Raw genomic sequence first — 20,029 nt, 5'->3', positions numbered from 1 at the left:
TGAATTGCTTTCTTTCAGGTTATGTTTTGTAGATATAACTCAAGAGCAGTTAGGAGCATTTATAGCTGGAAGACTAGAGAACATGTCTATTACTTTTAAGGTTTTCTCCATCTATGTCTATGCCTATGCCTATACCAATATCTCTATCTAAACCAACACTGATCTTGACAGCCGTCTCTATTTATCTGCTGCAGATGTAGGACTGTACTAAGTAGCCTGCTTTTCTGAACAAACTTTTTTTTTCCTGCATATACTTTTTAGGTATAAGATGTTTGGTGACTAGAGTTATAGATAAGAATCTTAAATAATTCAGGCAGCACCTTCAGGAAAACTTTCTTTTGCCATAATTTAAAAAATAGTGTAAATGTTATTTCATGGAGCATGTTAAATATACTTAGAGTTAATTTTATACTCTTAAAATTTTGATCTCCAACTTTATATTAAATTTTGATTTATTTCTCCCAATGTCTGCATATTCAATAATGTTTCAACTTAATCTCAGGTACTTAGAAATAAAAAAGTAGATTTAATTAACATTTATCATTCGCTAAATAGATGTAAGCATTATATTTTTATTAAAGTATAATGTACAAATGGTTTTGAAATTAAATAGCACAGAAGGACTTTAATGAAAAACCAACTCCTTTGCTTCATTTTCTTTGTTCTGAGGTCTGCTCTTCTACCAACCACTTTAACTGTTTAAATTGCTTCTAATTTTTTTTTAGTTTTTTTCATGATTATTTTCATATCTCTGTATACAAAGCTTATCTTACTATTATTGATTTGTCAATCTTAAATATTTTCTCTAAGTTTTTTGTTTACTAGAAAAGATTTGATCTATTCTGAACATTTGTTCTTCCTCCAAATATTATTAGTATTATCATTATTTTTAGTCCTGTTATTAATTACATTTGTAATTTTAAGGAATGAACTTATGCTTTTATTTCTTTTTGTATCAAGTGTAATGGGATGTTTGACTTCTACCTGGTAAGAAAAGGATATTAACTTCTCTTCCCTTCCTGCTCCTCTCTCTCCTTGCTACTATTATGTCCAGACTTCCAGTTATTGTCAGTATTGGTCAGATTTCCTTTATAGATAGATAGAATCTATCTATAAACACATTCTGTGTATTCTCTATCAGCTGATTCTATGGTAGGAAATACATAAACAATATTTACACTGTTATGAATATATGAATATAGTTTGCTGTAAAGCTATGTAACAGATTATAATTACATTCTCTTGTACAGTCTTGGTGTGTTTTTCTGACCTAGAATTTAAAATTACATTTTTTGGGGGGATTACCTATTGCTATCATATTCCCAAGCTCTTTCAGTATCTCAAGAATACTGATGAGTTCTATAGACCTCCTTGCCAATGCATCCTCCTTGCTGTTTCCTGCCCCTGCTCCCCCTGCTCCACAGGCACCATCACCTCAGACCTGCCGCACAGCTCTCTTCTCGCATTTACTGTCATTGCTCTCCTGAGTTGGAGACCATGTATTCTTTTTTCTTATTTTATTCCTTGTTTTTGCTAAATAGCATTTCAAGTAAATGTTGTATAAAGGGACATATAAAAGTTGACAATTTTTTAGGAGTTTTTCCTGACCTGAAAGTTTCTTTATTATTTTTTCATTCTTGATTGATAATTTGGGTGAGTACAGAATTCTAAGTTGAAAATAATTTTTCTTCCAGAACTTCCAAAGCATGTTTCCATTTTCTTCTACCTATTCTATATTGCTTAAGAGAATTCAAAGTCTAATTCTTATTTCTTTTCCTCTTGAGATAGAAAATTGTAGGCTATTCTCTTCATTCTTGGTGTGATAAAGTTTCACAATGATTCATCTATATACATGGCTGAATTTGTGTGTGTGTGTGGTTTACTTTGTTTATTTTTCTGTAGGGACCCTTGTGATTTGAAAAAAATGTGTCCTTTAGCTCTGGAATATTCCCTTTAATAGTGTTCTTTCCTCCATTTTCCTTTTTCTGGAATAGTAGGACCTCTGATAGATGTTGGCCTTCCTGGATTGATCCTCTGCACTTTCCTCAAATTTTCTATCTTTTTGTCCCCTTTCCCCTTACTTTTTGGAAGATTTTTTTTTTTGTTTCTAACCCCTATATTGTTTTATTTTCTTTGCAATCATGTATATTCTTTAAAGGTAATTATAACTCTAAAACATTTCCTTGTCCTATTTTTCATAACATCCTTTCCATATTTTATAGATACAGTATCTTCTCAAACTTCTCTGCAAATAGAATTTTTGTTTTAAGTTTCTAAATTATACTTCTTCTTCTGATTTTTTTTTTGGTGGATGTTTTAGTTTTGAGCTTCCTCTTTTAAATGTCTAATGATCCTCAATTGTGCTTTTGTGTTTAAGAAAGAGGATTTGTTTTAGAGTGAATAGGAAAGGTTATCCTGAGGTGCCCTCTAGATTCTAGAGTTCCGAAGACTTTGTTCTGATCTACAAACACCTGCGGTAATTGCCCTGGTCTTTTCTGAATACTTCTTAAGCCAAGAGCCCTGTGGTGTAAATGCCTTGGCTGATCCGTGTTCTGCCCACTGGGCTGGAATTAAGCTTTCTGTGCATAGACTTCCCAGGAACTGAGCTCTTTCAGCCTGTATCTTTTTGGGCCTCCATTATACTTGGCATCTTTCAGCATGAAGCTTCTTCAGAGTTTTTCAGGGAAGATCTCTTTTTTGAATACATGCCTCTCTGCACATATTTTACACTGTAATTTCTACATGGTGTAAATAGTATCAGGTTCTCATAGCCCCTCTGCTCATCTTCCAGAAAGTTTTTGAAGTATCTTGTCTCTCTTGGTCTTCTACTAGTTCCTTTAATTAATGTGGCTTCATACTTTTTCAAAAGTATTTTTTTTTGATCTATCATTTTAAAAGTGCTTACGGAGGAAGAGTTGATAAACTCATCTGCTAAGTCATGTACTACGTTGAACTGGTAGCCTTCTTAAATTATTTTCAGTTTAGATACTTCGTCAATTCAGAGACTTCCTCTGTTTATCTAAATAAGCAAAGTTCTACTGTATATTGGATCTCATGTCTATGTGTTTACAAGAGAGTAGGCCCAACTTAGGAAATCAGATACTTGGAAAGTTGTGGCTTGGAAAGATGTGACTGTGAAAACCTATTGAAATTCTTGCTTACTTTGGCTTAAGGGAATTTAGTAAAATCACTCTGGATCAGTGTCTGTTTCATTTACTTCTGTCAGAATCTGCCATTGGGTCTTTCCCACTTACCCTTTTACCAGCTAGCATAGGTTTGTTGAGGGTATTCTTTTATTTTCTATTTTTATGAGATAAGGCCACAAATTATTTTATATGCTTCTACCTATATTCTTTGGATGAGATAAGTTTTTGTTTGTAGTTTTATATTGTGTGTGCCTGTGCTTCGGATACACAGAGAAAGAGCTATTATAGAATCACAAACACTGTACTTAATTACAGGGATCACAGATTCCTTGAAGAACTTTATGGAGACTTTCCTATTTAGTACGTTTTCCAGTCCTTGCTTGTTTTTCAGCATTTCCTCAGCTGAATGGAGATTTTTTAAATGTCTTGGAGTGTGTGTGTGTGTGTGTGTGTGTGTGTGTGTGTGTGTGTGTGTGTGTATGCATGCAAAGAGAGAAAGAGAATGAGATGCTTTTAAAAAAATACTGAACTACCTGTTTTAAATCATAATAAAAATGAAATATCCAGTGCAATATTATTAGAGTGGAAGTCACTATGATTAGAGCATTTTGCTTTTGCTAGTTGAAATTTAGAAAGAATTAGCAGAGATGAAGCTTGTGTGTTGGTGGACATTGAGATGTCTAAAACCTAACATTGAATCTCGGAAAAAGCCCACAGAGTAGTCAGAAAATTCAAAACAGAGGAGGGTCAGTGGGGTTGAGGTTGGATAGATTATCAAGTGGCATGTGGACAACAGAGGTCTCAAAAGGGTAGAGAATGGTGTTTAAAAGATAATATTTGTGAGGACTCCTTGGCATAGGTGTCTGCTGGCTGTGGTTTGGCCTCTGCACACTTCCAGTCCTCTCTGTAAGGATCTGTTTCCTAGTACTTTTGTCCATACGGTAGGGATGCCGTCAGCTTTTGGCTAGACCTTTGCTTATATACTTTGATGTTTTCTGGATATTTGGATGTCTTCTGCCTCCCTCCAGATTTACTTCACTCTCCAAGTCAATCCATTCTTTGTCTCTACCCAGGGCTCTCCTTTCCTTTCTCTGAGGTCCTGACGCCTCTCTCATTTTTCATCTCTCGATTCTTCCTTCACAGGGGGTTTCTCTTCCTCCCCTTTATCACTTCCCTTTTTTCTGTTTCCACTGCTGACTAACAGGCTGTTAGCCAGTCTGGCAGTGTCCTTCTGTTCTGTTAGTTCTGGGCTGCCTACAACCTTTTTCCTGATTGACTGTGAGGCTTTCCGAGTCCGACGGCTCTTGGAGTGTGCCCACAGCATCTCCCTCCTTAGGGAGTGGACTTTGAAGAGTAGTGTTTATAGTAGTGACTCCAAGTGGAGGTAAAATGATACCCAGTTGCTATTATTCATTCATTCACAAGTATTAAGCACCACTAGTGCCAGGCTCTGAGGCCATGACTGTGAATGAGACAATCCAGGGGTCTTCACTGTGGGCTCTTGGAGTTTACGTTATATTAAATCATGAGCAAACAACAGAAATTCTCAAACGAACATACAAAAAATAAATAAATAAAAAATGAACCAAGCAAAATATACAAACTGATTTTCTCTTAGTTATGGAATTCCTTCAAAGAGCTCCTCCTGATGATATTTTTACCTTTACTTAGGCCAATATTTATATTTTAAGTATCCCTGTGTTTTATTTGGAGGTGGGGAATGAAAATGGGTTGAGGTTTTAATGACAGGCATATTTTATTATTTTTAGTGGGGACAGCTCTTGATATTCTGTTGCCATGGAAGGCTAGGAATCTGACATAATCCAGGATTATCTTTTCAGCCAGTCCTTCTAGGCTTTCTCAAACCCACTGAGAGTATCCCAACTGATTTATTCTACTTGTTCCATTATGTTTCTGTTTTTAGTGGTTGAAATTGGAGTTGGAATGACTTAAAATGTGGAAAACCCATATAGAAATAATGGAGAAATTGGCTGTGTGTATTTTGTGGAATTTTACAAACACTTGGCTATGACTATGAATTAGGGAATTCAGGATCATGTGGCATTATTACTTTTTATAATTGCATTGCTCTTGTTTTTAGCATTCTTTCTTCTTTGTCACAGAGCTGTGGTTTAGGGCTACTATTTAATCACAGGGGAAAAGAGTCACTGAGTTCAACGTTTTTCTCCCTTTGCTTTTATGTATTTATGAAAATGAAAAAATAAAGAAATGCACACTTCATTTTTGGGAACAGCTAAATTAGAGACCCAGAACATTTCTGCCTTAAACATCCTTAGTGATATTGTATTATACATAATTGGCATGGAAATAGAATATAGTGTTTGTACATTAAATTTTCTCTTTATTAGAAATAATGAAGTTTTATGTGTTTGATATGTAAATAGCCTAGAGAGACTTTTTTTACCCTCAGGAGCAGTGGGATTAGTATTAAGAGATCCAGATTTAAATTATAGCTTTACCACTTGCTGTGTCACAATGAACTTAAACTCCTTAAAGTTCATTTAGTTTATGTGTAAAGTGGTAATAATGATACTAACCTCATTTACTTGATGAGGCTTAAGTAAAATAATGCAAATTAAATTATCTAGTACTCAGAAGGATTAATGGATTCTTAATTTTAGATATAGACACTTTCTAATATATTTGTTATGTCAACAAAGGGGGGAAAAGAATATCAGTGAATCAGTGGGATACAGAACACATAGCCTTTATTATTCTGAAATTACATTTATTATTAGTTCTGTGGTTTTTAGCAGGGCAATTCAGACCCTTACCTCTGAATTATGACAGTAATGGCCAGATTCATTTAAATGTCTATTGCATGTAAGTTAACTTAGTTATTTTTCATGCTAAAACTTATATTTAATTATTATTAAGTTTAAAAAACTCAGCTTAGCTTCCAGGCCAGGAGGTCTTTGTTTTTGCTGGCTACTAGGTTCTGTATTGGTTCAGTATTAAAATAAGAGGTTGAGTGAGGGGAGTCTATGTATCATTGTATTACATGCATGTTTACTTTTAATCCAATATGTACACATTTAAATACCATCTTCTCCCTATGCTGTCCATTCTGCTCACCCCTTTTTATTATATCTAATAGGTTTAATTCCAAAGGCCTTTATGAATATCTACATGTATACTAAAGAATAACAGTGATTTTCAAACTTGGTACAGAATGCAATTAATTTTCAAACTTAGTGCAGAAAACAGTGTGTACCTGCCAACTGGGTACTTTGAAAATGAAATTGTTTTTGATTGTGTGAAACTGCTTGAAAATGTGATTCTACAAAGTTTCTTTTTCTTACAGCCAGAAAACATTGATATGGTAATTAGTTATGATTATGCACCCGAGGCTGACTCTTCCTGTTCTCCTCTTGTAAAAGTCGAATTTAAAAAAAGTTTCGTTGAACCAAGAGCAGTTATGTGATGTTTGTATGCCCTAGATTTTAGATGGGAAGGGCCTCCTGGTGACAGCTTTCCAGTAAATGAATCATCATCTGCACAAGACGTAGCATACTCTGGGGCCCCCTTGCATTTCACTGTTTTGGTACAAGGTGACATTTTCCTCTACTAACCCCATTCACTCAGGATTCAGTATAAGTTTACATTATAGACAAAACTCTTAAGTGGAAAGTACTGATTTATTCTGACAATGTGTCTCATTGAATGTCAGGTGCAAAATACCTACAATAGAACGTTGTTAGGGACTAGTTGTATAACAGCTTCCCAGGTTTGCTAAAATGCCACACATGAATTTCTGATTCCAGTAAAATCTGGTTTGTAATCTCCTTTGGCTCTTGTTCTTGTCTTCTTTGATTTGGGTGATATGTTTCTGATTAAACAGTGAGTTTCCGAAAGAGAGTATTTTTAAATTTATTTGATTGTATAGGTGAAGATTTAGAGGAAAAACTGAGTAAGATACTTTTTTGTGTGTTGATGTTGTGAGGGTTCTTAAGATATGATAATTTGGAGCAGTGGCTTGGAGGAGAGCAAGGTTTTCAGAACTACCCTTCTGGACGCTTCAATTTATCTATGTTTCTTTCAATTCAGTCAGACTGGGACACACCCTCTGGTTCAGATACTGGTTTATACTTTTTCATGACCTTTGAATATACTGGTCTCTGTGTTCTACTGAAATCTTTGGTTTTGTATCAATGTAAAATCAAATAAACTCATCACATTTGGAACAGGTAGCTGGTCTAATTAGAGCAATGGTTCTCAAACTTAAGCATGCTTCAGAATCACTTGGAAGGTTTGTTAAAAGTGGCATTGATGGGCATCATACCCAGAGTTTTGATATATGGTACTCCCCCTAATCCATGGGAATAAGTTCCAAGACCCCCAGTGGATGCCTAAAACCACAGATAGGACTAAACTTTATATATACAATGGTTATACTGTAAATACATAATTCATGATAAAGTTTAATTTATAAATTAGGCACATTAAAGGATTAACCATAATTAAAAATAGAACAGTTATAACAATACACTGTTATAAAAGTCGTAAGTGAATGCGGTGTCTCTTAGAATATCTTACTGTGTTGTATTTACCCTTCTTGTGATGATGTAAGATGGCACAATGCCTGCATGAGGAGACGACATGAGGCGAATGATGCAGATGTTGTGACGTAGCATTGGGCTCCTATTGACCTCCTGACAGTAAATGCATTAGAAGGAGGATTGTCTGCTTCCAGACCTTAGTTGACTGTGGATGATGGAAACTGTGGAAAATGAAACCATGTATAAGGGGGAACTTCTATAGTTGGTCTGAGCTGAGTCCCAAGAATCTGCTTTTCTAACAGGTGATCAGATGATACTGATACTGGTGGTCTGAGACCACACTTCGGAAACAAGTGCATTAGGAAGCATTTGTCTCTGGTTCTAGGTGTTAGGCTGTAGTGGTAGGAAGTTTGCTAGGAAGGGAGGTGAGAAAAGATTGCAGATTGTTCATCATCATGCTTAGGGTTTACCTGGAAGTGTTCACTTCTGAATTCTTCAAGTATATTACAAAGTTAAACATCAGTGAAACTGTTAATATTACTTTTATTAATGAGAATCAGATAAGGTTAGGAGAGACAATAGGTTTGGTTGTTTCTTAACATTTGTCTAGTCTTCCCCATCTGGTCCTACGTATTGCTTGGACCTGTGCCTTTCTCTGCTCTCTCATATAGTACAAATATAGATAGCCATGCTATAACATCTTTCAAAAAGGAGAGAAATGATGAGATAGGATATGAGTCTTCTTGGAAAAGTTGTGACATCATCAAGATTACCATTATAACAGAACCGTATTCATTTGGCATCTACCTATTTCAGATTTTGCAGCAGTAAGGATAGGGGTTGAAGTGCACCTTTGCAGTATTTAGAGTTCCCTAAGTAAATCAGTGAATTTGGGATATTACCCAGGAAATTTAAATTACTTGATGAAAAATTGGTTTCAAATTATTTCAATGCTGTCACTTACATACAATTGATTGGATAATAAGAAATAAACCTTATATATTTACATGAGCTACTGTTAATTTATGATTAGGTTTGCTAAGGCTTCATTGCCTTAGGAATATGTAGTCCAGATTTCTTATTCAGGAAGAATTTTCACCCAGTTAGTTCAAATAGCTGGTTTGTTTTTCAATGTGAAGTGCAAAATTATGCTTACTGATCATTTCCTATTAGATTCAAGCCCAACATTATTTGGGAGCATTCATGTTTGTACCTGGTGTCTTTTGTATTGAGTGGGCACTGGAAACCTGGCAGGTAGTTCAGAGAGGAAAATGTGGCCTTCAAAAAGGTTCTTTTAATTTTGCTCATAAAGCAGTTTTTCAGATGTTACTTTCCTTTGAAAAATGCCCTGTGCTCAAATTTTTCTACAATAAAGCATCCTATCAGGTAAAAAGTTTAAGAGAGCTAGGCCATGCTTACTCAGTGAAATGCAGTGAAGTGGAAAATGTCCTATCTTGCTAGCTCAAGAAAATTATGATTTTTCTGATCTAGTAGTTAAAGACAATTAACTACTGATTTCCCTTAACATCCCTTTTGTGAAATTGTGTTTTGAAGTATCTATCTGAAGGAATTAAACCCTGTAATCTAAAGAATTGTTTGGAAGCACATGTGAAGCTGTGTTGGACCTTCGGTGCTTGTTTTTCAACCCTTGTCCTTTGGGTGTGAAGACCAGCCTGAGTCAGATCATTGAGGATTAATGATGAATGCATTACTCAGCACCCTGCCTTCAAAAAGTTACTCTTTTGCTTACTAAGCCTAGGAATATTTCAGGTCCAGCTGCAGAATGAACAGAATATTATTCTGTTGATTTACATAGTCCACTTGATGATTGTCTAGCACCCTTGCTGGGGTCCTTCCCCCCTGTTGTCATACAACAATGTCTGAAGTCACTGGCTGGATTGCTAATGGATTTTATCTACAGCAGCTTTATTGCCAGGAAGCATGCTTCCCATGAAATATTCCTGATGAAACTCATCCCTTAACTTGAATGAGAAGTTTGGCATGTTAAGGGAAATCAAGAAGTAAGAGAGCCTATGGTAGCACTACTTTGAGGCAAAGAATGGGAATTCTGGATTGGATGCCTGCTAAGGGAAAATATTCAGGATTAAAGTGTTAGCCAGAAAAGGAGATGCAGGTGGTTTTTTGGGTTGATCAAAGCAATCAGTGCCCTAGGAAGGACTGAAGTGGCCTGGGGAGAGGAGGTCCAGGCCTGAATCATGGGTGCAGCTCTGCTGACGTGAGGGAGGAGCTCATGTCCACAAGGGACTGGAAAAGGAAAGGACACCAGGTAGAGTAGGATGTATATAAAGGGCAGTGGCAAAAAGCAAACCAACGTAGGAGTAAATTCGTGTTTATGCTTGTTTAGATGTTTCTTTCAAAGTTTAACTTACCTTGAATAGAGCCAGGCACTAAGACTTAAACATAGTGTTTGGATTTTTATGTACTTTCAGTTTAACCATGTTTGTGCTCCAGCCTGGACTCCAGAAAAGCCTTCAAGAGAATCCTAATGTAGCTAAAGCATCATCACCATTCCCATCCTCATCTACCTGCATTTATGAAGTATACAACCAAAGTCTTTGTGGTTTTGAAAAGAAGTTTTTAATTAGGATTCACTTTTGTTTTCCAGGCAGCCCAGCCATGGCCCACAGGAATCTGACTTCTTCTAGCCTGAATGACATTTCTGATAAGCCAGAAAAGGACCAGGTAAGTCAAGGATTCTTGCTTCTTTGTAATATAAGACAAAATATATCTAGAAGATACTGGGAAAAGACTAGAAATGATGGTTCCTTAGGTTAAAATGAATCAGTGATTGTCAATGGGGGCTTCTGCACTTTCTCTGAGGGAAGGGGAAGCAGTGTGGGAAGGAACCTAAGTTCAGAAGGTAAGAATTAGAGTCTTGACTTCAGCCCTTACGGTCTGTTCTCTTGGGCAGTTTCAGTCTCAGAGCTATGGCTACCACAGCTTTAGAATAGTAATAGCCGTCCCTACCTCAGGGTTATTGTGAGGACTGAAAGTGATCATTTATGAAAAAGTACATTGGTAAGTTATAAAGGGCCAAGAAATGCTGGCAATTGTTAACTTTTGGGGAATACATCAGGCAAAGGTAATGAAAGTCAGTCTTGCTGGCTGTGTACTTGTCTACTAGAACATAGAGTCAGTAGCCTATTGGAAATGAAGAGCAGTTTGGTTTTGAATGTCAATTTGCTTTCTTTTGAAAAGAATATGGTAGAAATTTGGCCATTTTCCCAGTAGGGTGGGTATCTGGGCTTGGAACTAATAGAAAGTGCCGAGTAGGCATAATATTGCACTGTACATTAAAAAACAGAACCGGTTATTTAGACTAACCGGGTGGAAATTCTACCTGAGTAAAGAAATCCTTGGTGAATCCTGAAAAGTACAGGGAAGGGGAAATCTTGCTTCCTTCAGAAATGGCATTTAGATTCTTCCTTCCTTCTCCTGTTCATCAGCAGCGCTCTAAAAGGGTCTTCATCACCTCAGACTGAATTGTTAGAAAGCCTAGAAAACTGGGAAAAAGTTCAATACCCTTTTTATATAGCCCCATATTTCCCCCCCAGATCGAAAAAGGTTTTAATGGCTTCCTATTAAGTAAAGTTTAGAATTCCCTATATGACTTGTAAGATTCTCTGAAATCTGGTGCTATCCTTCTCATATTTATTTATCTGTGTTCCCCAAATGAAAGACTCTCTGCTTTGGTCAGGCCTAATTACCCTTCTTTTACTTTGAGATTAACTTTTGACTCCTAGAACTGCTCTTTTTTCATATCCTAATATGGATAGCTCTCCTCCCTTGTATTTGCCTACTTCTTGAAATGACTAGGGAGAGTATTATCTGAATATTGGATACACTGGTAGGTATATATTAAGAGTGGAAAAGGGAAAACTCAGTCCACTAAGACTTGCTGAGAATTGCCTTTGAAACAATGTGGCACATTTTGGTTCCATTTGGTATTTACCTAGCAACATTCTGATTATGTGGTTTTCCAGGGATCTTGATACTGGGTAAGACAGAGTTAGGAATATCTGGTTGACAGACTTTTGAGATCTTCCTTTATCAGGCACAGGTCTTCTCTTGCCAGGAATTTGCCAATAAGCAGCTGGTATATGCTAGCTGAGAGAACTTTCATACCTTCTTGATGTCTTCATCTGGGCATATGCAGAAGTATGATGGTTTAAGATGTGCCTTGCGTAAGATTTGACTCTAGTGTTAGGAGAAATACAGTGGAACATTAGGATTTTGGGGTGTTTGTTTTGCTATAAAGTTGTGTGTGTGTAGTTCTTAAAAATAAGAATCTTGAATGCCTGTCACTAACATCTCACATTAATCCAGGTTCGTGTTAAGATGAAACCTGGAAGATGCAGTTTAGGAGTTCTGTTCCTTTTACTTTTAAAGCCAGAAGTGAAGGTTGATGAGTATATCATTTTAAGAACAGCTTTCCTTCCATGCTGTATCTATTACAGTAGCCATAGTTAATTCAATGAGCTCTTCATCCCCCAAAGAAAAAAAAGCTCCATTTTTTGCTCCCCACCAGAGTTTGAGAAGCTTTGTAATTGACCCATGATCTCCTCTACAGCCCAGGGTAGATTAGGAATTCAAACTAGTATTTCTAGTATCTATACTTTTTATTTTCATAACTTCAAATACAAAAGCTCCTGGAGCATTTTCGGGTGAGAAGAAGAAAATGGTCTTGCAAGGAGATGAAGCTATGGCAAAAAAAAATAATAAACCCGGTCTTTTTTTTTTTAACCTGTTTATTATTTTCCCCCTCTGCTTGGGTAGGAAGAAATGGTTGCCAGGCTCAAGTTTATTCTGAAAAAGCTTTTATAATTAATTAGCCAGTGTCCTGGAAATGATCTTGGCAATAAAGTCAAACTTGTGCTGTATGCTTTTCCAAGTTGGCCCCAAAAACTTCCATCCGACAGGAACTGAAGTTTCTGATTGACTGATTATTCTGCCTGGATACAATTTGAACAGTTGTAATGGTGCCGCACAACTTCCTAGAGCCGTAAAACTTACCAGTAGCATGAGAAATAGGTTTAATGTGCAGAGTTATGGAGAGGAGGAAAATTTCTCTTTTTGACAGCTACATGGTGACAAAATTTAAGGGCATATTTTCTATGAGATTCTGTTTTGGGAAAACAGAAGAAACAAATCTGTGCAATGCACTTTTTCTCTCTGGCTCTGCCAAGCCTATGTACTTAGGATTTCAGTTGCGGCTGTCTTATTGAGAAATAGCTCAAAATAGTTAACAGCAGAAGAGCAAAGCCAAAATGTAGGTGATTTAATGCTTTAACAATATTCCAGATTGGGTGTTATATTTATTAAGCAGAAAAGCACCTGGGGAGAAGTAGGTTTAAAAAAAAATACATCTGGAGCTCATCTATTTGTAAATCTACATAAATAATCTCTTCTGTTTTGTTGCTGTGGAGGATTGTTTTCTTCATTATCAGGTTATCTTCCACAGTTACCTTAGATTGATTTATTTTTCTATCTCCTTTTACTCTTTAAAAAATTTGCAAGTGCAGTGGGTGCTCATTAAATTCAGTGGTTTAGTTCTAATTCTCAGGTGAGTATGGAATCAGCTGGGAGGATAAGAAAATCTTTCTCATCATTTTGCCTCTTAGCTTTAACTCTGGTGGAAGTCCTATGCTAAGTGTATGACTTTAAAAGGACTTGACTTATTTTTTCATGTTTATCAATAATGCAGTTACTTCTCACAGTGGTATGTGAGGCCAGGGAAGTACACAGGGTTGGGGGGACCTTCTAATTTTATTCTAAATGCAGTGAGACGCTGAGTTTTCCCTGGAAGAATTGTATGCTCTCATTTACATTTTAAAGTGTTCCCTGGGCATGCTGTGCGATAGGGTGGAGGAATTCGCCCATATTCTGGATCATCTGGTGTTGGTCCTGTAATTAAACAATGGAGAGCAACATGGCATTCAACTGAAAGCTCTACAGACCCAAGAGCCAGTTTTCTTCCTGTTTTGACCATAGACATTAGGACCTTTTTCCTATCAACAAAGGAAGTTCTTCTGCACCATAGAAGTGTTGTAAGAAAGAAAGAATTTCCTAGTTAAAATGTTTTCCATGTATGATTCATTAGATTAAATTAATTAATATTAATTCAAAATTAAGGCAATTTACTATACTATAAGTGGATATAGGCCACCAAGAGCAGTGGGACTGAGCTTGTGGGTGATTGCAGCTGCACCGCCAGTTCTCTTGCTGGTGTTGCTATGGCTGATGTCAGGGGTGTCACCCGGTAACACGTGACTCATGAAATTTCCCCTAGAGGCATCTCTGAGGAACAGTGACAAGCATCTTAGTGTTCATTGTTCAGAGAGGAGCATTGGGATGTGTAGGCACAGGACAGAGCAGCAAGTGGGGCTCCTAAATCATACCCTTACCTCTACCTATGAAAGAATTGAATCCCAGGAGCATTGCAGGCATTTCTGTACTCAACATTTAATAAAAGGAATGGCAGGTCTTACATTTTAAATAATTAACTGGCACATTTTATATATGTCACTTTTTTCTTCCCTTTTCAATAGGTAGCATTCTGCCTGTATTCCAATATCATGAATACCCTTAGGATGTATTACATAGAGTAGTAGAATGAGTCAACAGTTGTTTTTGGTGGATGTCTACTCTCATGTCACACATTACCTATTTCTGACCAAACCTCATTGAAAAAGCAAACTTGTTTTCCCTTTGGAAGTGGAAAATTGTTACAAAGCCAGAAAATAGCCAGACCTTATGATGAATGACCTAAGGGCATGGTTAAAAAATCTTTATAATTGTTGTAAATATATACATGGAGTTGTTCATTACCTGCCAAAGTAACATGTTATTATCTATAGTATTTTTAAAAATTTCAGTCTTTTCTGATTGGAAAGTATACAGAACTGCTGTAAAAATTCAAACAAAGTAAAAATGAATAAAACAAAGTGAAAATTCATGAATTCTCACCCTCAAAATAACCACTACTAGAGTTTGATGTAGAGTTGTCTAGACTTTTCCTTTGCTTAAATATATTATGTACTTAATTATGTAAAATATAAATGGGGTCATATTGTTCTGCAGCTAGATTTTCAAAAACCTAATGGAATCCATGAACATCTACTTTGTTCTTAAGGGCCATATGATACACATGAATCATATTTTATTTAGATGATCTATTAGTAGGTATTTTGTTATTTTAATTTCTTTGCAATTACAAAGAAGCCTTTAGGAAATGTCCCTATTGTGATTTTTTTTTTATCCTTTCGTATTTCTGGAGAAGAAACTTTTTTAAGTGGAATCTGTGGTTCACCATGTATTGCCAATGACTATCCCAAAAGATTATACTAATTTGTGTCCTAGAGCTTTTAAACATTTCAATAAATCCTCCACTGCTAGGATACTGTTTGCTAGTCAGATCTGAGTTCCTTCTTTATGATTCACTCCACTGAAAGCTCAGTGACTCAGTTAAAGTGGAAAGAATCTCTGTCACTAGCGTCTGCCTCTCAGCTCATTTTGGGGTCTTTTTTCGGAAGCTTAAAATATTGAGGCTAAAACTGCATTTATTCTCCAGGCCTAATTGGATCTCTGAGCTGGCAAACCTGCCCATATCCTGAGGCAGGGGCTGTGGCCATTGACTTGGCCACCTGCATGTTTCTTATTGCTTCTGCTACTCCCAGTTCTGAGAGGAATCCTTCAGACTTGGTGGGAATTTCCTTGGCAACCAAAAATAGCTTCATCTCAAGAGCCCTTCTTGGTGGTCAGTATTTGGCACACAGAGGGAAAAGACAAGAAGAGCTGGACAACTGTTCCCTCTGAAGCAGCATTCAACACTTGGCTCTGCAGTGCCTTCCTGGCGCCTCCTCCCCACCCCCTGGAGAACTAAGTGAACTTGCATCCAGACTGTAAAGCTGGTTAAATGAAAAGTTCATACCTTATGTGCAAGGGCTTTAGTAGGAGCTTTGAAGGAGTGTTGTCATCTGGGATAACTGAAAAAAAGATCAGCAAACGGTTGTTTACTTGTTGGGGAGTATTTGCAGTTTTGCAGCTGGCTTTCCTGTTCCCCTCTCACCAGCAAACCTCTGCAGAGATTAATGAAGAGGCCATGCCATGGGAGGAAGTTTTTCTTGCTCTTTTTCAGAAAGAGATGGGCTTCCCACTGTTCCCAGCTCACTTGTCTGATAGATCCAGTGGCTGGTTGATTTATTTGCCTTGGCACAATCTCATGACCTTATCAATCATCAGCAGAGAGGTGCCCGATTTCTCCATGTGTTACCACCAATGGCCTGGTTTCACTCCCTAGAACTGAGCTGGGATGAAAACAACTTTGCTTCCTTTTTCTCTGCCACCATGATAAAAGGTCAAAATAATTGTCCTATAATCTGAAAGCCAGTACTTGATATTACTGCCTGATCAGTGTTCTACACATATACATACATGAGACTAGAAAGTAACTGAGTCATTGTGTAGGAAGCCATTGTAACAACTTTGAACTCCAGATTAACTGTACTGTTGACATTCAGTGGGTCTACCTGATTGTATTGAGTCTATTCCTCTATAAAGAAAAATAACAATAATTAACAACAACTAATGTAGATCCGACACTTTTCACACTAATGCTTTAGGGTTAATACTATCACCCCTAGTTTACATGTTAGCAAACATGAGGCACAAGGAAATTAAATAATTTCCCTAAAGTTAAATAACATTCCAAGTGGAAGAGCTGCATTCTTCCAGCTGTGGAAGCTTATGCTCCTACTGAGTGTGGGGTGCCTTCTTGGAAGAGTGTGTTTTAGGTCCCAAGGCCCAGTCACACTGATAGCTACTGGCCTTCAGTTTGTCTTTGAGGCACAAACCATGCTGAATAAGCTAATCATCAGAATTACTATTAAATAGACCAACAATTAAAAAAAACACTCTTAAGGGCCTGTGGTGACCAGATGTGTCTGCTGCCACAGTCATTAAAAGCCTCGGTGAACCAAGCATTTGTCGTGTGCCTGCACCCTGAATGGTTTTGGTGGAGGTCAGTGAGGCGAGGCTAGTAGGAAAAAAAAGTATGAAATAGGATCTCAGATTGTGAGTTTATATCCAGCTGGAGAGACCAAATAAACTGTGTGGTGTAACAGACAGTAAAGTGCAAAAATTCAGTAAAGACAAGATAACTGTGTGGGTCAGGCCCATCACTTAAAGAGAAAACAGGGGACTTTAGAAGCCTCTTTCCATTTTAAAGAACATAAATAACAGAAGATAAGAGATTTAGCCAAATAAATCAGTCTTCTTTGGAGAAAGAGGTAAGAAATGGGAGAAATAAATTGGAATGTAGCTTCCTACAGTTTAACAATACAAGTGAATGACTTGGTTTATCCAATAAATGGAAAATAGCCAAATAAAACACTTTTCTTTGGGCAAAGTGTTAGATAAGGTATGGGAGAAGTAAATTGCAATGTTAATTGTCTGCAGTTTAACAATACAAGTAAATGACTATGTTTATTGAATAAATGGAAAAATAATAGGACTTAAGAATTCTTTGAAATAATGGCCCCCAAACCCCCATATTTGATGAAATTCAACAAAATTTCAATGTAATTATTTTTTTGTAGTTAGTTAACTAAAAAACTAGGAAAGGTAGATCAGATTAGTCAGCTAGTTGATTTGTCACTGGACAGTAGATACTCAACTTGATTTATAGGTTCTTACTTGCAACATCCCATAGTTCCTAGACTTTCAGGCTGTTCAGTATTTTTTCTTACTATAGTCACCTCTAGGGCATTAAGTCTGATAGGTAAACATCATTATAACTTTCATTTTTTTTTTCTGGTAAGAGGAGAAGGAAACTACTATTGAACTTTTTCATGAAGCTGATCTCAGAAATAGCCTTGAAGACTTAAGAGTGTGAAACCTTAACTCCTTTGAACCTCAGTTTCCTGATTCACACATATAATTCAGTCTGAACTGCCTTCTTGATATGGTTATTGTGTTCAGGAAGAATGTGTTTAATACATTTAAAAATATTATACAAAGCTTAATTATCACTGTCATTTTCATTATTTAAATATGCTACTGCTTTTTATTTTTGGTTTTGTTTTGCAGTAAGATTGGGTAGGGTGGAAATCAATTTCAGTATAGATTTCATTCCTCATCTTTTAAATTTACATCGCTTAAAAATTGAAGAAACAAAACAGCAGCAGCCTCAGAGACTCCAAGAAGGGTCTAGTGTTACCAAAGGGGAGGGGTGCCTTCCTGGGGGAGGGAGGGAGAAGAGGATTGTGTGGTATCATGATTAGTGCACATGGTGTGTGTGTGGGGTCACAAGGGAGACAGTGTAGCACAGAGAAGACAAGTAGGGACTCTGTGGCATCTTACTACACTGATGGACAGTGACTACAATGGGATATGGGGGGGACATGGTAATATGGGTGAATGTAGTAACCACATTGTTTTTTCATGTGAAAACATCATAAGAGTGTATATCAATAATACCTTAATAAAAAAAATGGCAAAAAGTTTTATATCGCTTAATTGGCTTATGGAGGGTGGGGTTGGGGGGTGGTTCATGCTCTTAACTTTTGCACTCCACTGCTCTACGTGCACTCTAATGAAATGTGTCTGATTGTCCTTCTAGGAATATTGGGAATGCATGCACATTTCCATTAGGTCCAAACATCTCTGCTGCTTTCTACATTTTCAAAGTCCTACCTTTACTTCAAGATCTAAGTTGAATGCTTCGTTTTCCTTACATACCACCTGCAACTTTCTGGCTCATATTAATTGCTCCTGTTTCAAATTTCTGACACTCCTTAACACTGATTAGTTGTCACTTCACATGGACTTACTTTTGCTACTGTTTTTTAATTGAATGTATGGTTGGGGTTGGTGAGGCAGAGGGTCTGGAGAGGAGGGAGAGGCAGGAGTTTTATGAGTTAGTTGCTGATGTAATGATGCTGATGGCAAAAGGAAGAATCAGCCTCTACTTACCCTTTCAGAGCTTTTCTTTAAAGGCTGAGAAAATGACTATGACAGTTTCTCAGAGAATGGTGATTTCTCAAAGGGTTGTTATTGTCTCATCTTTTCATTCTGGTGCTTTCAAAATTAGTATTTCTTATCATGGTCACTGACAGAATGTTTCAATGGGTGAACATTTCAGTTGCTTGAAATGCACATTCTTGCCCATCTCATGCATTAAAAATTTTTTTCAGCTAGGACAATCATGCAAATGCTAGCGTTTCAAATATAGTTTGCTCTTTCATTTGTTAAAATCCATTTACACATTTTTCTCATAATGAAAGCTCAATGAACATACTTAACTGGCTGATTGACGCAGTTTAAAGAAAACACTGAATCTTTTTTATTTATATAAAACAAGTGTAGTGTATCACAAAGACATATTGGAAAAGCCAACTGTCAACACAGAAAGATGTTCTATTCCAAGATGACATGGTATTGCTAAGTTTTCCCGAGCACGTTTCAAATCATGGACTATTCAACATTCTACTTTTAGACATGAACTACTTCACTTTTATGAAATCTGTGAGAAATCATGGGTAAGGCAGATCCATCTTGGAAAGGATTTGTTACTGAATGGGATTTATTATTAAATTTACTAGTTCAATGCATTTATAACCCTATTTCACTTATACATCTTCTTATAGTTTTGATTCTCAGAGTAGCATTATAGTAGAGATCCAAGTACATTATTGACAATAAAAAAGAACAAGTCAAGTCAAAATCCAGCTATGTATTAGGGATGACTTGTTTCAGAAAAACCTTTAGGTCAGAAATGAAATAAATGTGTGTCTCTTCTCATGGTGTCTTTGATTGCTTTACTTATTGTTTTGCACATGAAAGGGATAAAGCCCATTTCAGTATCAGCTTATTTGTGATACTGAGAAATAAGGGGAATTCCAAAATTTCAGTAAGTAGCCTCCATGTTGAGGCTTTGTGTGAAGGAAAACTAGGAGCATGATTTATTGTCTTGTTGACTTACAATCTCTGAGAAGGATCCCCAGATGCTGTATCTGGAAGGAAGGTCTTGTTTAAAGAAATAAGTACCACTACTACTTAAAGAGTTGTGAGTCTCTTTTTTAAAGTGCAGAATTCTCATGGAGTAACTCCTTATTTAATAATAAATCCCATTCCTACTGCCCTGTAAGTAAAGGACTAAGATACACTGTGAAACAAAGAAGTCAGGGGAAAATGGAGCAAATAAAATAAGTGAGGCAGTATATTTTTAATTTTTGGTATGATTCAGGAGAAAGTAGCAAAATAGAACCCTAGGAGGTTTTTAATTTTTTAGAATAGATCTTAATTTAGAATGATTCTTTATTAAATAATTTGCATGGGAATATA

The 20,029-nt window shown here is 36.6% G+C and overlaps 1 protein-coding gene across 5 annotated transcripts in view; it reads left to right on the top strand.

The window, feature by feature from the left end:
• The window catches only part of SLC4A4 (solute carrier family 4 member 4), a 324,410-nt gene that overhangs the window by 173,104 nt on the left and 131,277 nt on the right, over nucleotides 1-20,029 (top strand). For all 5 annotated transcript variants that reach the window (XM_073237483.1, XM_073237479.1, XM_073237482.1 and 2 more), the window contains one exon: nucleotides 10,293-10,369. In XM_073237483.1, coding sequence (XP_073093584.1) covers nucleotides 10,293-10,369 — 77 coding nt within the window. The remainder of the gene's footprint in view (nucleotides 1-10,292; nucleotides 10,370-20,029) is intronic.

This window comes from Manis javanica, chromosome 5 (assembly GCF_040802235.1).
Source record: "Manis javanica isolate MJ-LG chromosome 5, MJ_LKY, whole genome shotgun sequence".
In the NCBI taxonomy this organism is placed as follows: domain Eukaryota; kingdom Metazoa; phylum Chordata; class Mammalia; order Pholidota; family Manidae; genus Manis; species Manis javanica.
The sequence above is the reverse complement of the archived record's forward strand: the minus strand, read 5'-3'. Positions and strand labels throughout refer to the sequence as shown.